The sequence below is a fragment of the Alligator mississippiensis genome, chromosome 1 (genome assembly GCF_030867095.1).
Source record: "Alligator mississippiensis isolate rAllMis1 chromosome 1, rAllMis1, whole genome shotgun sequence".
In the NCBI taxonomy this organism is placed as follows: domain Eukaryota; kingdom Metazoa; phylum Chordata; order Crocodylia; family Alligatoridae; genus Alligator; species Alligator mississippiensis.
In genome coordinates, this window is record NC_081824.1 from 294,341,222 (window position 1) to 294,366,031 (window position 24,810).

Consider the following 24,810-nt stretch of genomic DNA (forward strand, 5'->3'; position numbering starts at 1 on the left):
GTGAAACCTGCAGGCAACAGTTAGCTCCTCAGAAGCACAGTGTGCAGCCGGCAGGAGAGGCTCCCCGCTGGGCTCCAGGATCCCCTACAAGAGGCTGTGGCCAGCAAGAGAGGTTCCCCAGCTCCAGCAAGGATCTGAGCAGTGACCTGAGAGGTTCCCAGCTCTGCTCGTCGGGGGAAGGGGAAGACGAGGATGGAGGGACCCACGGAACACCGAACCAAGAGCCACCCACAAGAATAGCCCAGCCAAGACAGGCAACGAGCACAAGAAATACCTAGGTAAGAGACAGGGGCCCAGATAGTCCTGGGATTAGAGGGGTGGTGCATATACCTCCAGGAGGGCTTAAATGTCTCTACACTAATGCTCATAGTATGGGGAACAAGCAGGAAGAACTTGCCCTCCTGCTAGCTAACACTAACCCTGACATAGGGGGGCTCCCTGAAACTTGGTGGGATCCAACGCACAACTGGGTGGTAAACATCACGGGCTATAGGCTGTACAGGAGGGATGGAACAGGGAGGAAAAGTGGGGGTGTGGTGCTCTACGTCAAAGAGCAATACACATCCTCAACAAACAGCACGGGGTCAGAGGAGGGGCAAACTGAAGTGCTCTGGGTCAGAATACAAGGGGGTCGGGGGAAAGAGACTAAACGGTAGGGGTTTGCTACAGGTCACCCAACCAGGGAGAAGAGCTGGACCGGGACTTCTCAGGTCAGCTTGCAGAGGCAGTTAAGTCAAGGAACGTGGTCACCATGGGTGACCTAAACTATCCGGACATCTGCTGGGAGGAGCAGTCAGCCAGGTCTGACTGCTCATGTAGGTTCCTAGCTGAGGTACAGGACCTCCATCTAACCCTGGAGGTGCACAGTCCCACCAGGGGAAATGCCTTGCTGGACCTGGTCCTGGCCACGGGCGATGACCTGGTGAGGGGACTGTGGGTTCTTGACCACCTGGGCGATAGCGATCATTGCCTACTGGAATTTACCGTCCAGCGCAGGGTGTCAAAGGCCTGCAACAAGGCAACAACCCTAGACTTAAGGAGGGCAGATTTCCTTGAGGTAAGGAGACTAGTCGGGTAGGCACTGAGGTCCCAGAGGGGAGGGGAGTTGGGAGTCCAGGAAGAGCGGTCGTTCCTTAAGGAGACGATCCTCCAAGCCCAAAGGGTGACAATCCCAATGCAGATCAAAGGGGGCAAGAGTGCTCAAAAGCCCCCATGGCTCACCAAAAGCACCCAGGAACATTTCAAAGCTAAAAAGAAGGCGTACACCCAATGGAAGGGAGGGGCCATCACCAAGGAGGATTATACCTCCATTGCTCAAGACTGTAGCAGGGCTGTTAGGAAGGCTAAGACGGAGATGGAACTGGGACTAGCAACCTGGATCAAGGATAACAAGAAGTCCATTTTTAAATACATAGCGGGTAAAAAGAAGGTACAGGGTAATGTAGGGCCCCTGCAGGATACACTAGGAAATCTAGTGGTCACACCAGATGACAAAGCTAACCTCTTTAACGATTTCTTTGCCTCCATCTTTCTGAGCCGGGACTGGGGCATCCCCCCACACTGGGATCCCCGACGGACCCAGGGGAGGCGCTGCCAGGCCCAGGGTCAGTGAGGACCTAGCCAGGGAACTTCTGGAAGGACTAGACATGTTCAAATCAGCAGGTCCTGATGATCTCCACCCCAGAGTGCTGAGGGAATTAGCAGAGGTCATTGCGGGACCCCTGGCACAGCTTTACAAGCACTCATGGTGCTCTGGCAAGGTGCTGGAGGACTGGAAAAGGGTCAACGTGGTCCCCATTTTCAAAAGAGGGAGGAAGGAAGACCAGGAAATTATAGGCCCATTAGTCTTACCTTGGTCCTGCGGAAGCTGAGAAAATTATCCAAGAGCACATCTGCGAGGGACCAGCAGGGGAGATTATGCTTAGGGGCAACCAACATGAGTTCATTCGAGGAAGGTTCTGTCAGACCAACCTGGTGGCCTTTTACAACCAGGTCACAAAATCCTTGGACGCAGGTGTCACAGTGGATGTAGTCTTTCTGGACTTTAGGAAGGCCTTTGACACTGTCTCTCACCCCATTCTCATTAAAAAATTAGGCGACTGTGGCATCAATGCCCACACAGTTAGATGGGTCACAAATTGGCTGGAGGGCCACACCCAGAGAGTGGTGGTGGATGGGTCTTTTTCAACCTGGAGGGATGTGGGCAGTGGGGTCCCCCAGGGCCGGTCCTCGGGCCCCCACCGTTCAACATCTTCATCAGCAACTTGGATGAGGGGATGAAAAGTACCTTGTTCAAATTCACAGATGATGACAGTATGATGTGGGGCGAGGTGGGCACGCTGGAGGAGAGGGACAGGCTGCAACTAGATCTAGACAGGTTACAGAGGTGGGTGGATGAGAACAGGATGGGTTTCAATACTGACAAGTGCAAGGTACTGCACCTGGGGAAAATGAACCAGCAGCATACCTACAGGCTGGGGACCTCCCTTGTCATCAGCACAGAGGCAGAAAAGGATCTTGGAATCATTATTGATTTGTATGCCCTTGCCCCATGCCAAATTCAGGGGAAAATATGCCTCCCCCAGGTGTGTGCTCAGAAGTGTTGGAACACCCACCCCTCCCTTCACCCCCTCCTCCCCTCCCCCCGCCACAGATAAGCCACCCATGGCTCTATCCTGCTCCCAGGCCCAAGATCACATTCACCACCCTGGCTGGGTAGTGCCTGCTGCTGCCCCTACCCCTGCCCCACTCCCTCCCTCACCATGGGGGCCTCAATCTGCCCCCTCCACATGTTCCCTCCCCCACACCCCTTCCCCCCCAACAGACTTACTGGCCAGATGCAGCTCTTCAAGTTGCCCAGCTGCATTCCTGGTCATGTGCACATGGCATTTATTGGTGAAATTAATTGGCTACACTGGCCAAAACAAGCTGATAACTGATAATGTTAATTTTCCTTTTATTGGTGCTGATCCAATATGCAACTGATATATCAGTGCACCTCTAGAGGGGATCCCCAATTTTGTGTTTGCCCAGGGCCCCAATAAATCTTAATCCACCTCTGGTTGGAGGGGAGTGATATTGACTTCTTGGAATATGCAAAGACTTTGTAAACAGATTTTCATTTTCTGGGTCTTTGATTTGCAGGATGTCATCCCCAGAGGGTTTTATTTTGGCATCTGCTAGGAGAGAAGAATGTTCAGCACCCCCAGAGCTGTCCCAGCTGGAGCTAATGGCCTGCTGTTGGGCAAGCTCTGTGTGAGCTGTTCCCTGGGACATGATAGGATGCAGGACATGTGAAGATGGGCTGAACCCACCAGTACTGATGGTCTTCACTCTTCAGAGTGTCTGGACTCTCCAGGATGTTCTGAAGAAGAAATATGAATGGCTGCATGTGCTGGTTAACAATGCAGGAATCAGTTTCAAAGATACAGTGTTAATTCATCAACAAATTCTGCTTTGGGCTTTTAATGTAGTTGGGGTTGGGGAGGGATATAATGAGGTCCTGTTGGTACTAAATTTTTTAAGTGTGAAAGTGGAGTAGGGTCAGCTAATTTTTAACTGTTAGCTGCAGTGGAGTCATGCATAGAGATATGGATAGAGACTATACCGCAGTTGCTCGGGGCTGCAGGGGGGCGGTCAGGAAGGCCAAGGCAGAGATGGAACTGGGATGTCTACCCAGATTAAGAACAACAAGAAGTCCTTTTTTAAATACATAGTGGGCAAAAAGAAGGTACCCAGTAATGTGGGGCCTCTGCAAGACACGCTAGAAAATCTGGTTGCTGCACCGGACGACAAGGCTAACCTATTTAACGATATCTTTGCCTCCATTTTCCTGAGCAGGGACCAGATCACCCTGTCCACCGGGACCCCCTCAGGCCCTGGGGGAGGCACACCCAGGCCTAGGGTCAGTGAGGATCTAGTCAGGGAACTTCTGGAGGGACTGGCCGTATTTAAATCAGCTGGTCCTGATGACCTCCACCCCAGAGTGCTGAGGGAATTAGCAGAGGTCATTGCGAGACCCCTGGCACGGCTTTATGAGCACTCGTGGTGCTCTGGTGTGGTGCCAGAGGACTGGAAAAGGGCCAATGTGGTTTCCATTTTCAAAAAAGGGAGGAAGGAGGACCCAGGGAGCTATAGGCCATTTAGTCTTACCTCGATCCTGGGTAAGCTTTTTGAGAGAATTATCCTGGCGCATATCCACGAGGGGCCAGCAGGGGAGGTTATGCTTAGGGGCAACCAACATGGGTTCATTAGAGGCAGGTCCTGTCAGACCAACCTGGTGGCCTTCTCTGATCAGGTCACAAAATCCTTAGATGCAGATGTAGCAGTGGACATAGTCTTTCTGAACTTCAGGAAGGCCTTCGACACTGTCTCTCACCCCATTCTCATTAAAAAACTAGGGGACTGTGGCGTCGACACCTACACAGTCAAATGGGTCACTAACCGGCTGGAGGGCCGCACCCAGAGAGTGGTGGTGGACGGGTCATTTTCAACCTGGAGGGATGTGGGCAGTGGGGTCCCCCAGGGCTCGGTCCTCAGATGCACGCTGTTCAACATCTTCATCAGTGACTTGGACGAGGAGGTAAAAAGCATCCTATTCAAATTTGCTGATGACACTAAGATGTGGGGGGATGTGGGCATGCTAGAAGGGAGGAATAGGCTGCAATTGGACCTAGACAGGTTACAGGGGTGGGCAGATGAGAACAGGATGGGTTTCAACACTGACAAGTGCAAGGTGCTGCACCAGGGGAGGAAGAACCAGCATCATACCTACAGGCTGGGGAACTCCCTTCTTGTCAGTGCAGAGGCAGAAAAGGATCTTGGAGTCATTACTGATGCCAAAATGAACATGGGCCGACAGTGTGGGGACGAGGTCAGGAAGGCCAACCACACCTTGTCATGCATCCACAGAGGCATCTCAAGCAGGTCCAAGGAGGTGATCCTCCCCCTCTATGCGGCACTGGTGAGGCCACAGTTGGAGTACTGCGTCCAGTTCTGGGCGCCGCACTTCAGGAGGGACGTGGACAGCATTGAGAGGGTTCAGAGGAGGGCCACCCGCATGATCAGGGGGCAGCAGGGCAGGCCCTACGAAGAGAGGCTACAAGACCTGAACCTGTTCAGCCTCCACAAGAGAAGGCTGAGGGGGGATCTAGTGGCCTGTTACAAACTAGTCAGAGGGGACTAGCAGGTATTGGGGGAGTTCCTGTTCCCCTGAGCACTACCAGGAGTGACAAGAAATAATGGTCACAAGCTGGCAGAGGGCAGATTCAGACTAGACATCAGGAGGCGCTACTTCACAGTCAGGGCAGCTAGGATCTGGAACCAACTTCCAAGAGAAGTGGTGCTGGCTCCTACCCTGGGGGTCTTTAAGAGGAGGCTAGATGAACACCTTGCTGGGGTCATTTGACCCCAGTGCCCTTTCCTGCCATGGCAGGGGGTTGGACTTGATGATCTGTCAAGGTCCCTTCCGACCCTACAAACTATGAAACTATGGTTATCACCAGTGTGGTCTTATATTAATTACTCTTTAAAACTCACATTGCTCTGTCTAGATTCTTCATTCAGGATTGAAGTCCCAAAATCCCAGACAAAATGGAATGCAAAACCTGAAGAAAATTGGTACCTTTCTCTCTTGTTTCTTTATATTCCTTATTTCATTTATTTCCACATATAAAATAGTTTGATTAGGGAGTTTCAGTGTTTCAGTAGATAATTTTAGATGAATTCATGTTTTGTGGGCATCTGAAGATAATGAATCAAGAGTGCTATAACCCTAAAGGATATAGCTTGACCCAAAATGTGTCAGAGAATATGTAAGATGCCCTTGCATACTTTATGCAATTCAGTACTGCTATTTAAAACACTCAAATGCAAAAGAACCTATACTGATGAAATATTAAATTTTCAACTGTAAATGCCTTAGTTTAGGTTAAAATAGCAGCAAGAATTACTATTTTTAAAAGAGATTTTGTCCTTCATTCCTATCTGTGAAAAAAATAATAAAGGCTGGAAGGTTTTTATTTCATTTTGGAACTGAAAATAAGCACAAACATTTTCATATTAAACAGTAACCTCTGGAAAAAGATCAAAGCTTGGAGAAGGAGACTATGGATAATGAAAACTGGCTTACAAGGTCAGCTGTTCACAGCATATGTTTCTGAATGGTAACTAACTAAAGCATCACTTTTCACACTCCAATTGCTTTATTGTTCTGTACAAGGTCTCATTGACCTTCATAGGGGTTACGGGATTCTGTCCCTTTGAAAATCGCACCTTTAGTTATCTCTTTGGAATACCTGACTATTGAGGCACCCAAAATGAGTAGGCAGTCTTGATTTGGTGTCTGAATGTCTCATCCTTTAAATATGAAGCATTGAAAAGGCCCTTATAAAGAGATGATGCTCCACATACACTTAACGGACCTGTTTTTTAAATTATTTTCCTGGAGAGCAAGCAACACAATAAATAGTATAGTTAGTGTACTATTTTAGCAATGCTCTATAGTCAAATGTTGCATTGTTAAAGCTCCCATTTTTACTTGAGGCTCTGTGTTCTTCCCCCACTATTCAGATTGCAATAAAGCAGGGACGGGCAAAGTCCGACCCACGGGTTAGATCTGGCTGGTGCTGGACTCCATTTCCCAATAATCCCTGCCACATGGCTGAGGCCAGTTTCCATGGAGACCCCAGCAGCAGCTGTGCTATGATAGCAGGGGGCCAGGGTTTCCATGGAGACCAGCCCCAGCAGCACTGGCAAGTTGCAGCGGTGCCAGATTCCTCCTGGTGGGAGGGTTGAGGGGCAGCTGAGTGGGGGCTGTGCCGTGAGCGGGAGCAGGGCGGGCTCAGCTGCCGCCGCTTGTGCATGACAGGTGGCAGTGGCAGTGCTGGGAGGGGTAGCTATAGGGGGCTACAGGGAATTTTGGGGTGGCTATTGCCCTCCAAACCTCCCCCCAGCACTGCCCCTACTGGCAGGGCATGTGACAGGGCGTGGCGCTGCTCTGCAGCCAGGCTGGGATCTTGCAGCAGTAACAGCATGGTCCAGAGCTGAGGCAAAGCCGCAATCTGCAGCCTTCATGCCCTGAGCAGGGGCATGCAGTCAGTGGATCGTGGCTCTGTCCTGGCTTCGGACCACGCTGTCACCCCTGCAAGGAGCTGCGGCAGAGCCACGATCTGCTGCCTGCACATCCCTGCCTGGGGCATGCAGGCTGTAGATTGCAGCTCTGCCCCAGGTCCAGACCATGCTGTCACCACCACAAGATCCCAGCCCAGCTCTGGAGCAGCTCCACACCCTGCCAGTGCTGCTGGGGCCAGTTTCCATGGAAATCCCAGCCCTACACTATCACAGCAGGGCTGCTGCTGGGGTCTCCATGGAAACCGGCCCCAGCCATGTAGACAGGGGCTGCTGGGAAATGCAGTCCAGCCACTGGCCAGATCCGCCATTTGCCCACCCCTACAATAGAGGAATCTGGAATGTTCTTCAAGGGTTTCCCAGTCCTTATCCAACTAAGAAATCAAGATAATGTTTGGTGACACTTAAGATTGCATCATGATACATGCAACCTGTAGAACAGGGGTTTTCAACCTTTTTTGGTTGGTGTACCCCTGGCGGCCAGTCGAGAAGCTGGGAGCCCCCCAGCCAGTTGATGAGTGGAGAGCTGGGAGGTCCCCCACAGTGAAACCAGAAGAACCAGTGGCAAAACCAGAAGCACTGGTAGAAATGGCCCTGCTTCTCTGCACCGCTGCTGCATACCCCCTGGTTGACAACCCCTGCTGTAGAGCATAGGAAAAATATGAAGGGGGAAGCCTAGCGCCATGCAGTGTTCATAGATGTGCTCCAGGAAGTAGAGGTGGGAGGGCATTTTAATTAGCGCTGCTCTGAGAGTGGTACTTATTAAAAGCACCCAGATCATCACGTATATCAGCATCCCTATGCTGAAAAATGGCAGCAGAGCACTTTGAACTAAAGCTCATCAAACAAGCTTTAGTTTAAAGCAGTGTTTCTCAACCTTTTAAGTAGCAAGTACCCCCTAACTTCTGAAAAGTTTAATAAGTACCCCAACACTCAATTTTCCAGTGGATTTTATATCTACAGACTAATGTATGCCATACGTTGGAAGAATGGCTATGTATATAAGGCTGTGATATAACAGATGTCTGATCTGGTGTGGATAGGGTTGCCACCTTTTACACCAGGAGGGCACAACTCAAGTATGTACCTGGGCTAGAGGTGATGTAGGCCAAAGTTAGGAGGGCTGAACCCAGTGCATGCCAAATTATTACTGGGGAAGTTAAAGTGCCGTGCAATATGTGGCACACCACATTTTTTGCCATAGTTTTGAGAGGAAAAGAGGGTGAGAGAGAGGAAAAGAGGGCAAGAGAGAGAGAGTGTTGGGGTTCCCGCGTACCCCCTGCCTGTGTCTCGCATACCCCCAGGGGTACACATACCACAGCTTGAGAAACTATGGTTTAAAGCACCCTGCCACCATTTTTCAGTGTGGGGACACTGATACACATGATGCTGGAGTCTGCTGGAGTGCAATAATTACCACATTCCATCAGACTCGATTAATTGAGTCTGCTCCATCTTGCTGTAGTCACAGCAAGATGGAGCAGACTCCCTCCATGTGTATTAGAGCCTATAGTGCTCAACCTCCAGCTTGCAGGCCACATCCAGCCACTCCCCTGCTGCCAAATTTCTGGACCCATGAGGAGCACTGTGGGCTGGATGACTTGGCCCTATGCACTAGGTCATGCTGGCACACAGTGAGGTTGGTATGCAGGGTCCCTGCGGTGCTGGAACTGGTGAATTGGGCTGGGCCAGCACATCAACCCCAAGCTGGATTGGGCCCATGGACCAGTCTTGCGTGACTCATCTAGCCCCACTGGACTAGAAGGTTGAACACCACTGACCTAGTGCATTCCTTTCTATCTTCAAGACATACAAAAATCTAGAACTTTTGGTTCCAAAATTATACCTTTTATTAGACCAACTGGAAAATGGCAAGAAAATTGTCCTTTTCTGCAAGCTTTCGGGATCAAAGTCCCTTTGTCAGGCTCTGGGAAAAGTGTAGATGGTACAAGATGGTAAAAAGTCCCCATAGGTAGGAAATAAATTTCATTTTTGCACAGAGGGAGCTGAAGATGGAAGTCTGTCCCTCTGGGTCCATGAGAGTGTCTTTGTGAGCTGTGTTGAGTAGCTCTTTGATGTGTTGATCTGGTAGAAGTCCTTCCCTGAAGGTGTCAGATGGGAGGCAGGAAGGTAAAAAAACTTCCTTGTAGTTCTGCAGTAAAGTTTAAAATCCAAAATCAGCTGAAATTCGGCATCTTCCATGTTTCAGGGGTGTACTTGGTAGCCGTGTTGGTCTGAGACAAAAAGACATACAAAAAACTAGAACTCTTGGTTCCAAAATGATACCTTTTATTAGACCAACTATCTTCAATGCCCTCCAAAGCTGATGAGCTTTTGTTTTCATTTTCAGTATATTCCAGAAACCAAAACAAACCCAAACCTCATCAATTTTGCACCTAATACAAACAAAGTGATCTTAGAAGTTTTTACACTAATAGGACAGCATATCTGGCTATTGCATGTTTTGGCTACTTGGGAAATGATTCTGTCCTAATGCTGGTGGCATACATGCTGACCAGCATGTGACACAGGCAATGTTGTAACAAAGGACTGAAGTGTGGAAGAAGTAAAATGTGGCAATGCACACCATAACTTACTGGTTATCATAATTTTTAAGTACAAGATGTTTTATAGAGGTAATTTCTCAGTGAAAGTCATAAAAACATATATCCTCCTATGTAGACCAAAAGCAGGGTTTGAACCCCCTTAAATTTCCAGTTTCAGTTTAGACCCTTATTAATTGGGTTACAGAAATAATTGCTACCCTTTCTGGTAAACCAGCCTGCTTGAGGAGGAATTGGTACCTGCTTCTTCAGTGGATTTTACCAACAGCTGTGAGTTAGCAATAAAATACTAGTGTCCTAGAATTTTGGATTCTATCCCTGGCTCTGGGACAGGAGTACAGTTTTTAGTAGTTAGAAGCCAGCAAAACTGGCTTAATTACTCTGAAAAGCAGGATGGTAAAACATTTGACATGGAATTTTCTCGAGCTAGAACTTTAAACTAACTTCGGGGCCTGAATAAACTCTCTGCCAACATGATTTTAGATGATGTTAAAGAACGTTTTTGACAGCTCTCTAGGCTTCTGACTTTAGCCAATAATGGGAATCAATTTCATGGGAACTAAAGCCGAATTTAAAAGAGATCATATCTGAACTCTTTTCCAGATTGAGAAACGTTTTACTAAGTTATGAGAACCATAACAAATATTCAGTTAGGGTTAAAAAACAATTAGCTTGTCTCTTGAAGACACGCACTATCTATATATGGCTGATGGCTAAGAAGTCGACTGGAGGAGCAACTATGTAGAAAAAAAGACAGGCCCCAAAATGTGTTAGATTTCTTGCAAAAGAAGGACAAAGAAAGTGAGGCATAAGCAAATGAAAAAAATGCAAATTAGTAGGGAAAAAAGAACCACACTTTGATCTGTAAAAGGAGTAGATGTAAAAATATTTGAAATGAACACATGGTACAATACTTTTGGAAAACTGCAAATCTCTAGCAACATAAAATGCTGTATTATGACATTCTTAGCATGAGGAATACAAATTATTTGTTTGGGAGATGTATATGGTCAAAAATAGTTTTATGTTATTATCAAGTGAGTATCTTTTTCTTTTTTTATTTTGGCTGATTTGTAGCTATCTGAGGCAGGGCCAAACCTGTGCCCTTCAAATGTAGTAAGTGATTGTATTTGTCGCAGGGCACCTCGGTACCCCTGCTCCTAGAGAGGAGAAACTGCCAGGGAGCGAGCCAGCGAGCCCTGGCCTGACATAACGAGCCCAGCTGAGGGTTGCCAGGGGCAACAAGCGCAGCTGCGGGTTGCCGGAGCGACTAAGGGGAGCCAGCTGCCTGTAGGGGGCAGGGCCTGGCCCTTATAAAGCCCAGGGCTGAGGCCAAGCTGGCAGTTCTCTGCCAGCAGCCTGGGAGGTAGGAGCTCTGGGAGTGAGGATGTGGAAAGGAGCAGGACGTGCAAGTACAGCTCATGATAGCCCTGAGAGGATGGGCACTAGAGTTTAGCCATGCGGCTTGTGGTTATGTTACAGCCTAGGGGCTTGTGGTTTTGCTTTGTGTTTGTGTTATTACACCCAGAGGCTTGGGTGAGGCTGTAGGGGTTGGAGGAGGCCTCAATTGTAGGGACCCCAGAGAGTATAGGGTGCCCTAGTGCCAAGTGGGCGCATTAATTTCACAGCACCAGTGAAGGCGCAGCTTGCATGCCAGTGCGGGAGCAACTGGCGGCAAGGAGCGCGGCCAGTGGGTCGCGGGCGCAACCAGTAGGTTGCAGACAGGGGACATAGACCCCGGATCGCATGCAGGGTACATAGACCCCAGCCCCAGAGCAAGGAGCAATTTCATTGAGAAGCCCTGTGGGGGCACGGCGAGCCCCAAAGAGGGGGAGCGCCACGTTGTATTCTTGAGAAGCCCTGTGGGGGCACGGCAAACCCCAAAGAGGGGGAGTGCCACATTGTATTCTTGAGAAGCCCTGTGGGGGCACGGCGAGCCCCAAAGAGGGGGAGCGGCACACTGTATTATTGAGGAGCCCTAAGGAGGGGCCGTACTGAGGAGCCCTAAGGAGGGGCATAGCGAGCCCGGCCGCAGGCTAGTGTGGCAACACCCCTCAGACCGAGGCAGGGCGCTGCGGTTGCCCCGAGAAGACAAGGAGTAGCAGCGCGGTGAGCCGGGGTCAGAGAGGGTACTCGTGCGGTTGGCCAGAAGGGCCGGGGCCCGCTAGGGAGTCCCTGAGCGGGACCGCACCATCAGGAGAGTCCCAGTGAGAGGCTGGGTGCGAGAGAGAGAGCCCAGAGTGGGCTACACTTTAGAAAAGGCCCAGGAAGCGGGCGTACAGACCTAACAACGTCTATTACATCTGCGAAGCTTGGGGCGTGGTATTAGGGGCTGGTAGGAGCCACGCACAGCCCATAAGGCTGGGGTGCTTGAGTAGCACCCATCGTACGGGGCGACCCACGAGGGGTCCAGGAGCTTACGTGCCCGAGGAAACACAAGGCAGCTTCTCTATTACATATTCCAGCAAGACGTGGCGGGCGAGAATGGAGGGTACCCTCGGGCTGAAGTAGCGCGGTGAGAGGGCCTCGAGGAGATCACGGCCCTCTGCGAGGACCCTGCCGTGACAGTATTCATAAAAGAAATGCTAACATAAAGTACTGCAACCTGTGCTTACAGTGTTAGCTTCTAGTATAGCTACAAATGGGCACTTTTACACATGCTCCAGGGGCATGGGTGGGGAGGGCTACTTTAATTAGGCTACCTTAATTAAAGCGTCACATCCCTGCACTTAAAAATGGCAGCAGGAATGCTTGAACTGAAAGCTTGTTCAATGAGCTTTAGTTAAAGTGCCCCCACCATGCTGATACATGAGATATGGGAGGCTGCTGGAGTGCGGTAATTACCATGCTCCAGCAGACTCAATTAATTACAGCCTTGATTAATTACAGACTAGATTAGTGCGTTGGAGCAGTGTAGGTGCTCCTGTATAGGCACCCGTTATCAGCTTCACCACTTTGAAAAATACGGTGATGTTTTGTTTGTCTGTGCAAACATATTTTTACATTGGTTTCATTGATCTTTCTGTGAACCTGCTAGTTAGCTTACTTCAGCTGCATCTGAGTAATTTCTTGAAATAAGAACCATATACCTGAAGCACATCTAGAACATGTGTTTTTGTTATGTTTGGAGTGATTCAGAATTCTGAAATTCCTACTTCTGTAGCCATTCTGTTCAAATCCTAATGGACTACTAGACATTGTAAAGATCAATTTTTGTAAGCAGTTGTACATATAAAATTCATCTGCTGAATTTAGATAGCTGGGCTCACCTCCCCCTGTTTAGTCTTCTTCTAACTCCTTTGCCTATGTCTCTGGGCAGAGTTTCACTGGTCAGTGTCCCAGGCTCCCTCAGCTTGTTTCAGGGTGCTGGACCATGTGCTCTGCACAGGGCACATCTATGTGAGATGCTACTGCACAGTTGTTACTATGCATTTATTTAATACTTCTGTTAGAAAATACGAGTACTAAATAAATGCGCAATAACCAGAGTTACTGCGGAGTAGCAATGGCAAATGTCTTTCAGGTGACACTACTGTGGAGTTGCCTAATAGTACTGCGCAGTAGCATATTAGCACTGTCCATGCTGCAACACTACCACGCAGTATGTTGTCTACTGTACAGTCAACATCTTGTGTAGATGTGCTCACGTGAACTCACCCCCTTTCACAAGATACTGCACCTGTTGCAACAGAGGCAGGGAAAGCTGCATGGGAGCCTAGAGGCTGCAAGTCAACCCCTTGCAGGATGCCAGCTGGACTGCCTGATTTGGGACCTACAAGGCATTTATCTATCCCAAATAATCAGTTGTTACATGCTTCCTTTTTAAGGGAAGCCAACAGTTTTTCTTGGTGGGCCTAGGCTCACCAATCTCCCAGTGTAACAAACAGGCCCATCTCACTCAGAGACCCCAAGAGGGAGTCAAGAGGCAGCTGGAAGCTGTTGGGCATCCCAGAGAGTCTGAGCTCAGGAGCCAGGAAAGGGCAGTGGAGGGAGCGTGGTCTACCTGGAGCCTGGCCTGCATCTTTAACCTGGTTTCCAGGGCCCTGGTGGGAGGAGAAAAGGGAAGGAGTTAGTGGCTGCTGGGTTTAGCTCAGGAAGAGCCTGAACTGGCTACTCCCAGGTCTCCCTGAGAATTAGTTATCCAGGTTGTAATTGTATTGGACTGGAGGCAAAAGAAACCAAAATGTGTGGCAGACGTGGTATCTTTTATTAGACCAAGTGGATATTTGCAAGTTTGCAAATATATACACACACACACACACACAATTTTTTTTTTGTTTTGTTTTGTTTTTTTTTTTTTTTTTGCAAATATCTACTTGGCCTAATAAAAAATATCACCTCTGCCACAGGTTTTGGTTCCCTGAGGATTAGGTAGCAGTGGAAAGCGGATGGGCTGTCTCGGATGAGGCTGAAGCTGGGTTCTTACCGCAGTTTCCAGTGCCTTATTCCCAGTTCCTTTCCCCAAGTTCGCCTTTCCACGAGAAAAGGTTGTCAGCAAGGACTGAGCCACGCGGTAGATTCAGAAGTTCACTAAAAAGGGAGATTTACTCATAAACCCCTTAAGGCACATCACCTAGCAAGTCCCCTGCGCTGAATAAAGAGGTGAGACACCACCTCCCCTGCAGCAGGAGCCGCCCCGCCCGCTGGCGGCAACCCGAGCCCGGCCCCGAGCTGCCTGCACTTCCCCCCTACGCCGCCGGGTGGCGCCAAAGACACAGGCTTGGATTCCGGAATGTACCACCCGACCCTGCCTGAGGGGGGAGAGCGACTCTCCCTTGTCGGCGCGCTCAGGAAGCCTGACGCTTCCCGTGGAAGTGGCAAGAAGGAGAGAGGAAGGGGAGTCCCATGGAGCGGAAGCACCTGGCAGCCTTGTTCTGTGGGGAGCAGTGTCCCCCCCCCACGTTCCCAGGTGGTATGCCCCGAGCTGGACTGCGGCGGGGCCAGGGGAGGTCCCGCCCCGTTCTGTTACCGTGGCAACCTCGGCCCCGCCCCGCCCGGGCTGGGACACGTCGCCGGGAAGAGGCCGCCGCAGCCTCGACCGCCGTGGGGAGCCCCGCAGGTAGGTGTCCCCGGCCCATGGGGGGAGCCCCGCCCTGCCCTGCAGGTGCATCTCCTGTGGCACGCGCGGGGGCGGGCACCTCGCTCGCACGCGCGCGTGCACATACATGAACACACACGTACACACGCGTGCACATACACGTACACACACGCCCGGGCACCTGTGCTTGCCCCGCGGGGCGTCCCTCTGCAGCCGCATCGTATGCTGACGTGTGCACGCACCTGTGTGTCCGTACTAGCCCGACACGCCCCGGTGCGTGTGGCTTTGTCTGCTCGTGTGTCTGTGTGGAAGGGGAAGGGGAGAGGGCTGTGGCCAGGCTGCCTTGGCTACGCAGCTTGAGATCCGCAGAGAGACGGAGCTGCGGTGGCCCCGCTGGAGCCATCCCTGCCAGGTGTCCCGTGAGCCACCTGGTCTCTGTGCAGCAGCCCCTCCTCTTCTGGCGCCCATGGCTCTGGGGACCTGCTGCAGGGTGGTGCCTGCTTCAGATCAGCTGAAAGAGGCCTGAAGGAATTCCTTCAGCCTCTCTGCTCTCTGCTTGGCTCCCTTTTCCAGGGAAGACTGCCTTCATTTTTACCTAGCTATGGATACTGCAGGTTTTGGACAGCAAGCAGGGCATGGGATGTGTTGCAAATTGCTTCTCTTATAAAGACTGACCCCCTTGGGACTTCTTTTTAAACTTCTCTTCCCAGTGCGTTTCCCCTTTGAATGTGAGACTGCAGTAGGGAGAGAGTGAGTTCATAAGCAGGGATCCTGGCTTTCTCCGATTTAAAAAAAATTCCCCAATTGTCAGATTTAAACAAGTAACCCCAAAATCCACATTTTTCTGTGATTAAAATGAAACATCACTATATCCATGTATCTAGATCTATATAGATAAAATGAAACATCACTATATCTATAGATAGATATATAGATAGATCTATAGATATAGTGATGTTTCATTTTATCTATATAGATCTAGATACATAGATATATTGTTGTTTCATTGTATCTATATAGAATGAAACATCACTATATATTTAGATAGATATTTATAGAGAGATAGATATAGTGATGTTTTAATCACAGAAAAATGTGGTTGTCTGTCTGTCTGTTTATATTAGTGGTGTTTCATTTTCATCATGAAAAAATGTGGATTTGGGGTTCCTTTTTTTTTAATTCAAAAATTGGTGATTTTTTTTTTTTTTTTACCCAGAGAAATGAACAGGAATCCTGGTTAAGAAACTTTAAATTAAAATAAACCCCTTACCATTCTGTTTTCTAAGGTATATCCATCTTGCTTGTAGTACAGGATCCAAAACCTAGATTACCTGCTCTCTTTTTTGTAATAAGAGTCTCAAAAACAATTTCACAGGGGTTTGATACAAACAAGTTAGGGACTGAATCCACATGGGCACTTTAATAATAAAAGCAACAATCCCCTGTGCTTAGGGGTTGAATTGTAATCAAAATAATGTTGGATCTTTAATGTTTTTAAGGCAGGATTTTTGGAGTAGATTTTAATATGTTGGTTTGAGAATTAAACTGATGATTTAACAACAGAATCTGCTTCTGGCTTAGAGAAATTGCGTTTTTCTGTCTTTTAACATGCATAAGACAAGCCTTATAGTTAGTACTATTTCCTCTTCAGTGTTAAAAGGTAATTAAACAGGACTTGCTAATATGCCAGGCATGTTCAAAACTTGCTGATTTCTAGCAACAGAACTCATTGACACCTGTTGTATATAAAGGGCTACAGCCCCCACTGTAACACTTAGCTCTTAATCTGAAACTGACAACTGTGCATCATGTACAACAACTGTGTATCGGGAGCAATGCTGTGTATAGGTGTTTCAGAGAGTATGACTGAGAGAAAATGCCAGTTTACTATATGTTTGCATGAAAGTGGCAGTTCCAATTGCATTCACTCCTCTTTAATGTTTTATTCAAAATATTTCTAATTGTCTTAATCAGGGTCTAGGATGTAGATTTTAAAAGTCAGATGATTGAAATAAAACATTTTGAGTGATCCAATCTACATTTTTCAGTGTGTGGGGGGTGAAGGGGTGATTTTTTTATTTTTTTACCTTTCAAAATATTTTGAACCTTCAAACCTTCTTCAGGATAGGAAACCTGTTTCCTGCCATGCTGTAATGAGAATACTTCATGAAGTGCTACCAAAAATTAGGTATGAGGGTGTATTATAAATCACAAAGTGTCTACTTTGAGAAACAGATGCATCTTTATATCTATTTTGTAATTCCATGAAAATTGGTTGCTATTAGGAACCTTTTATAATTTGGTCATATGACATCTGATTTCATGCCAAAAGTACTTTAGACTATTTGTAGAGGTTAAAAATAGTGTTGTTGTATGTCAAGGGATGGTATAGTTTTATTGGGAAATGTCAGCTTATAGATGATACTGCTAGACCAATGCTTCTTAACCTTTTTAGACTCAAGGTATCCCTCAGCCTTTTTTTCCACTCTGTTTTTGATTACAGAAGAAATAAGTCTTTCTGTTGCAAAGAACTCAGAAAGCTCACAACAATTCAGAATGGTTATAACACTATGGATTCCTTTTTGAAATCTCTAGGGTTATCTTGAATTATCTTTGCATACCTACCAGGGTTGATATTGTGTGATACCCTGTAGCATCCTTGCAAGGAATTCAAGGTACCCCAGGGTGCTTTAGCACCCTGGTTGAGAATCACTGAATTAGACTAATGGTAACATCTTGAAAAATCCAAAGTGTTCATTCTAATTTGCACATTATCAGAAATGATAAAAACTGTGGCTAAAACTTAATTATTCCATTCGTTCTGTTTATGCATCACAAATACCTCTGAGCAAACATATTACCTTGACATCTGTGTTACTACATGACCTAGAATAGAATTAGTTTATTAATTTTGTTGCCAGACTGCTGCAGTTAATGCTGTCAAAAAAGTTGCTATGATTCTGAATGTATAAAAGGAGTGGCTTTAAAACTGTCATTTGTGTCATTTTTTTCTGACTAATCATGTTCTAAAAAGCAGCAAATTGCTCTTATGAGAGAGGGAGAAATCACAAGCTGTGAAAATATTTGAAAGACGAGGGTTGCTGAAGGTCATCTAGTCTGCTCTGGCTTTTTTCTCAGAGCTAATGAAGAATGCCCTGCATTCAAAAGCTTGTCTAAGTCTATCCGAACCATGCAATTGGTCCAGTAAAAGATATCACCCACAAAAATCCTTGATTCATATTTTCTGGACTGTCACAGCTACACCATCATTCCAATGCTACCACAATGTGGAAGATATTGAAAATATTCAAGTTCAAGTCAACCTCTCTGAACTCCCTTAAAAAAAAAAAAAAGAAAATGGACAGGATCTACTACTGTTACACTACAGTGTTACAAATTATCTGGACAGATCATCTCCATTATGAAAATGATGGCTGGCTAGTGAGCTGAGAGCTATTAAGGTTTACTTAACTGATGATTTATCATAGAAAGACAGTAGCCAGTAGCAAGAATAGTCATCTGGGTATGGGAGACAAAAGACTCACTTATATGAAGATTACAACTGTAGGGGTTTTTTGCTGTAAACAAGAAATATAATGCATCAGTGTCCTTCTGGCATAAAAATAAAGTAGAAAAGGAAAACTGAATCCAACCAGCAACATTTTAAAACATTCTCAGCTCAGGACTGAGCTTTTTTCAGGAAGTAAATAATTGCCAAGCTGATACCTGGAATAACAGAACTCGGAAGGGTCTCTCTATCACAGCTGTTGGAATGACGGTAGCATGAAGGCCTATTTTCATAGCAAGCATAGCAGTGTAACCACACAAATTAGTATATATCAAATATTAGGAGAGTTATTTTTCTCTTCTCTCATTCCCTACCAGTTTAATTACTTTGTGTATGGTTTCCTATTTAGGCATCTTCTTTATTTACATTTTTTTTTTAAACTACATGAAAAACCTATACAGGTATGTGAGGGACAAAATGTTTAAAAATAAGAAAGTGTGACTGAAAAAGCACCAAAATGACAGTAAAATATTGATGTCATGCCTGCAAAATATACTTGCTTACTGGGGCCTTTTGCATATTTCTGTACATTTATTACAGCCTTGCAATTCTTTCACTATACCAACATTTTAAATATAGGTTATGCTTTAGTAACGCTCTGTTTGTTTTAGCTTACCAGGCAGTTTTGGCTTTGCTATGAGAATTCAAGATGGATCCAGAAGAGCAGGAGTTGTTCAGTGATTACAGATACAGAAATTATTCGTCAGCAATTGAAAAAGCTTTGAGGAACTTTGAATCTTCCAGTGAATGGGCAGATCTCATCTCTTCACTTGGAAAGCTCAACAAGGTACTGTTTGTTTTGGAGGTGCTCTTATTTGGTTAGTTTATATTGCCAGTATCCTTTGTGTTAACAACTGGAGACTTGGACAATTGACAATCACTTTAAAGTGTTGAAGCCCAGAGAATAACTTGGAGAACAAGTATATTGTACAAGTAGTGTCTTTCCTTCTCCCCATCCTGCCACCAAGCATTCTACAATCAGAAAAATCTTTCAGGTATTTAACTGAAGTGCATGGGAAGTAAAAATGTACCTGATCACATGAACATTCCATCTTTTAAGGTTCATTAAGACCTTTAGGTTGGCAGGATGGCATAAAGCTGCTGACACAACTGACTCCAGATGGCACTTGCTTCCCTTACAGAGCTTACATTTTTTTTTTAGGCCTCTCAGGACACAGAAATGTACAGCTTGTTACCCAAGTTCAGTTAGTAGTAGCTAATGAACATGTTGTATAAAGAAGAAATCTTAGGCTTTATTACTTTCATGTGGTTAGAGTTTATGTAATTTTACTTAAGGATCATGATGTTGATTTATTTAATTATACTCGGTATTTAACCCTGTCTGATTCACTCTTGGCCTCTTTTTCTATAGCAGTTCTACAGCAGTTCCTGTGCAGCTAAAACTGCAGGTGGCCATATCTGTGCTACTAGCTTTTGCCAGCATAGCTATATCGCCCAACATTGGGATAAGGTGTCATATCTGACTGACTTGTTTGTGCTAGAGGAAGCTGCCCGCATGTTAAACTGCTAAACCTGTGCTTTTGTTAGTACTTTTTTTTTGTTCAGCTGGGTCGGACCAGAGGTTGGAATAAATTGTACCAGCAAAGCATGGGGTTTGTCTGTATAACTGGAGTCAGCACTCGGAGTACTTTGCTGATAAAACATGTAGGTAGAGTTAACCAAAAAGGCCTTCAACATGTGGACTTGGTCTGGACCAGCTTGCAAGGTGGGTGGGTCAAAACCTGATCATGTTTAACACGGAGAAATGTAAATTGCTCTATCTGGGTAGAAATAATCCGCAACCCACTTACAGGCTCAGTGGTGCTACAGCACCACAACTGAAAGAGACCTGGGGATCATGATAGACCACAGAATGGACATGAGCCACCAATGCAATGCCATAGCCAGCAAAGCAAGCAAAAATTTGGCATGCATCTACCAGTGCATCTCAAGCAAGACTAAGGATGTCATCCTCCTGCTCTACATGGCCATGGTGAGACCACAGCTAGAGTACTGTGTCCAGTTCTGGGTGCCACACTTCAGGAAGGATGTGGCAAAGCTTGAGAAAGTCCAAAGGAGGCCCTAGTCCAAAGGTCCATGCTCATGATTAGATGTCTGGAGATATGCATTTCAGTCTCTCCTTGTATGACCTAGGACTGTTCAGCCTGGAAAAAAGAAGACTTAGAGGGGACTTGGTGGCAGCCTATTCTAATATCATAAAAGCCTAAATCTGTCTGTCTGTCCATAACGTGTTATCCGCGCTCTGATTGGCTGACAAACAGCCAATCGGAGTGCGAAGAAGCATTCTGACAGAAGACAGCCCACCACCATGATGGTGGGGACATGGAACGGAGCTCCCTGGAGGTGGCAGGAACAGAGTGGACAGAAGGTGGGCAAGGTTTCCCTCCCCCCCACCCCCCCCCACAGGTAACGTAGGGGGGGAGGGGGAGTAGGCCTGGGCCCAATGTGGGGTGGGGGGCAGAACGGGCCCAAGCAGGGGAAAAGCTGACCTGCCATGGCGGGTGGGGGAGAGGGAATTGGGCCTGGCCTGACATGGCTGCGGCAGCGCCTGGTAGAGGAAAGGAGCAGGCCTCCTCCCCCCACCCTGGACAGGCGCACCATGGTGTCAGCAGTGACAGTGGGACCTGGGGAGGACTGGACCTGGGCCAAACATGGGGAGGAGGGTGGGGAGTGAACCCAAGCCGGGGGAAAAGCCAGCCTGCCGCAGCAGTGGCATGGGGGGCAGAAAACAGCAGCAGGCCAGGACAGCCCAGCCCAGACCAACATGACAGCTGTGGGGAAGAAGGGAGGAGTGAGCCTTCTCCCTGCATCTGGCCTGGGCCCACTTCTCCCCCGCTCCTCCGTGTCAGCCCCAAGCCCGCTCCTCCCGTCCCCCCACTGCCACCTGGCTGGCCTGGGCGCACTGCTCCCTCCCTACCCCACCCCCCCACTGCAGCAGCCTGGCTTCTCCCCACCCTCAGGCCCAGTCCTTCCCCGCATTGGGCCCGGGCCCACTCCTCCCTTCCCTCCACTGCTGCAGCAGGGAGCAGGCCTGGACTCCAAGCAGCAGGAGAGAACTGGGGCCCAGACTTTCCTCTCTTGAAAGCACAGAGGCAGAAAGGGATCTTGGAGTCATTGCTGACTCCAAGATGAACGTGAGCGGCCAATGCCAGACCGCAGCCAGCAAGGCCAGTCATATCTTGTCGTGCATCCAAAGATGCATCTCAGGCCGGTCCAGAGAGGTGATACTCCCCCTCTGTGCGACTTTGGTCAGGCCACAATTGGAGTACTGTGTCCAGTACTGGGTGCCACACTTTAAAAAGGATGTGGCCAGCCTGGAGAGTTCAGAGGAGGGCCACCCGCTTGGTGAGAAGGCAGCAGGACAGGCCCTACGAGGAGAGACTGAAGGACCTGAACCTGTTCAGCCTCAGCAAGAGGAGGCTGAGGGGGGACCTGGTGGCTGCCTACAAACTCATCAGGGGAGATCAACGGCAAATAGGAAGAGCCCTATTCTCCCCAGCACCACCTGGGGTGACGAGGAACAATGGTCATAAGCTGATGGAGAATAGGTTTAGGTTGGAGATCAGAAGGCAATATTTTACAGTTAGGGTGGCCAGAATCTGGAACCAACTTCCCAGGGAAGTGGTCCTCGCCCCTACCTTGGGCAAATTCAAGAGGAGGTTGGATGATCACCTGTCTGGGGTCTGCCTGTGGCAGGGGGTCAGGCTAGATGATCTGTTCAGGTCCCTCCTGACCCTAGCTACTATGAAACTATGAAACTTTGTGGGGTCCTGGGGCTCCGTCCCCGCCTGCTTTCCCCACCCTCTCCCCCCATCATTCTTGATGGGCAGTTGGCTAGGAAATATATAAGGGGCGTGTGACAGGGCCTGGGGGAGCATCTGTTCACCAAGGCACCCCAGGGAAAAACAAGAAACACAAACTGCTTGAAAGATCACTTCAGATTGGACATAGGAAGAAACTTCTTTACAACTTGAGTGCCTAGGGACTGGAATGGACTTCCCCCAGAGATGATACAATAACCTACCCTGGAGAGCTTTAAAAACCATTCTACATGCACCTTGCTGGGGTCATCTGACCCCAGCAGTCTTTCCTGCCCAAGTGCAGGGGAGCTGGACCCAGTGATTTCATGAGGTCCCTTCCAGCCCCTAACATCTATGAATCTATTAATTTTATGTATAGTTCTTAGGTTGAAGAAGACATGAAACTTAGTTAACATATGTGTGGATTTTTGACACTATCCCCAAACTTTTATAACTTCAGAATTACTTTCTTAAGCTTAACAAAATATTTTTTTTTCTCTTCCATATGGATCTTTCTTCTATTTCTGATTTAATTTTGTAAAGCAACAAGCAGGGTTTCTGCATGCCTCTCCCATAATGCAAAGCTCTTTCTGAATACACATGGGAGTGGAGAGTGACTTAAAATAACACCTTCCTCCACCCATTAAAAATGACACTTCTTTCTAAGAAGTATCATTTGTTTTTGCTGCACTACTGTGGAAAAAGTAAGTTAGTAGGTTTATAAACTATCTGTATTGTGCTCTACTTTTCAGAAGAGAGAAGGTGGAAACTCTGAGTTATGTATTATCATTTTCTACCCTTGCAGTCCTGGCAAATCCACATAATTTTTCACTAGTCCTTTGTGTGTGAAGTGTTTTAAGGTTGTGGGGAGAACCAAGAGCTTTCACAGAGTTCCCTGGCTCAATCCCAGTTCTCATATTTAACTAAGAGGAGACCCTGGCATGTGGAAGGATGTGAGCTCTGATCTTTTACCTTGAGCTAGACTTCACTCATTTTAGCTAACTGACATCTGCTGGCTGAAAACTCTTTTTGAGGTACGTGACTGACAAAGTGTACAGCAGCATAGTGGAAATCAAACAAAACTCTTATCTGTTACATCAGCCCATATGCAGTCTTGTTCTATGGACTTAATCCACTTAGGAGCATAGGAATTGCTTTCACAGATCACACCATTTGTTTATCCAGTCGTATATCTTGTTTCAGACTGTAGACAGTACCATATGAGTTTGGGAGAAGGTAGAGGGGAGAAAAACAATGTGTGTGTGGTTGGGGGGATGACAGAATAGCTTGCTCATAAATTTTCTCTTAAGCTATGCAGTAGGCAGCTGTCTTATGCCTGAAAACATAACTATTCGTTATTATTTAGTTCCAGGATTGGCCTCAGGGTGTACGGTACAGTCCCCGCATAGTGCAATTCCCACCTATAGGATTTTACACTCTAGCTGAAGGCAAGCTAATGAACAAGTAGCAGGTGGTGGGGAGGAGAGCAACAAATACTATCTAGTTTGTAAAAATGGACTTGAAAACTGCCATGTTACACTCAGCAACTATGAGTGGCACCTGACAAGTTTATTACTAGCAACATGGTGCTGTTGTAGCTGTGATTGTCAAGGTATATGAGGGAAGCAAAGTTTGTGAGATGAGGTTGTAGCTTTTTTTGTACCAGCTTAGAAGAGATAAAAAGCTTATAACCAGCTGAAGGGCATGTGAAGCCCAAAAGGTTGTCTAATCTCTTGCAGCTACATAAGCTGGTCCAGTAAAAGTTATCTTGCCTCCCAAACATTGGCTCTCTTACAGACATGCGAAGATGGGTTGTAGTTGGAGCTTGAATTTGAAAACTATGGGAGAGCTTTGCAGATGAGCTGAGGAAGATCTTTCATGCATAGGAGAGAGGATGAAGGAAAGCAAGGAAATGTATATGAGAAACATAAAAGTTTATACCCCTTTTACATTTTTATTGTGTGTAACTCTGGATCTTCTTATTTACATAAATGTCATACTTTTATCAAGACAAGGTTCTTTGGGTAAATGTGATATCTTTTATTAGACCAACTAAATAGTTGGAAAAAGCACAAACACCCATCTTCAGGAATAGGAAGAACCTGCTGGTGTTTGTGTACTCTCTTGGGTAGAATAGAAGCTTAAGCCAATATGCAAAATGCAGGTCTGTGAAAAGCAAATGCCTGGCAGGGAAATCAGAAGCAATGGAAGTTAATGAGACAGGTAGGTGGTGGGGGGATGGGACACAAAAGAGGGGAATGTTGACCTGTGATAGAATGTAGCGGGTAAAATGTAGAGAAGGTACCTGAGTTTACCAGGTGGCAGGCAAGTTATAATGTGCCATAAATCCAGACTATATTTAGTCCATTATTTTTTGTATCCAGTAGATTTATGAAATAAAATTCATAGGCTCATCTATTAAAAGTGTTTTGTAAAATTCCCTTTGAGGACTAGAACTGAGAGATTGGAGAGAGAGTGGTTATTTTGTGAGAAGTGTGCACCCACAGGTAATTGGGTATTTTTGTCTTTGGCAGATTTTCATTGTGTGTTCATTCTGGTGCACAGTTGTTGTTTGGTTTCTGCTACGTAGTTTCCATCAGGGCATTCAGTGCACTGTTTGAGATATTACATTTCTAGAGGTGCACCAATACATCAGTCCAATATTGGGTTGGTACCAATATAAAGAAAACT

The 24,810-nt window shown here is 47.0% G+C and overlaps 1 protein-coding gene and 1 long non-coding RNA gene across 5 annotated transcripts in view; one reads left to right on the forward strand and one right to left on the reverse strand.

The window, feature by feature from the left end:
* Positions 1 to 8,954: 8,954 nt before the first annotated feature.
* LOC109280390 (uncharacterized) lies at positions 8,955 to 15,117 on the reverse strand. The gene is made up of 3 exons (XR_002086690.2): positions 14,973 to 15,117; positions 14,119 to 14,222; positions 8,955 to 9,362 (listed from the first exon to the last, which is right to left on the reverse strand). It is a non-coding gene; the product is annotated as an uncharacterized LOC109280390 (long non-coding RNA).
* Positions 14,661 to 24,810, forward strand: part of DOP1B (DOP1 leucine zipper like protein B) — an 88,488-nt gene continuing 78,338 nt past the window's right edge. For all 4 annotated transcript variants that reach the window (XM_014599166.3, XM_014599167.3, XM_014599168.3 and 1 more), the window contains exons 1-2: positions 14,661 to 14,751; positions 18,910 to 19,085. In XM_014599166.3, coding sequence (XP_014454652.1) covers positions 18,948 to 19,085 — 138 coding nt within the window. In that variant the 5' untranslated portion in view covers positions 14,661 to 14,751; positions 18,910 to 18,947. The remainder of the gene's footprint in view (positions 14,752 to 18,909; positions 19,086 to 24,810) is intronic.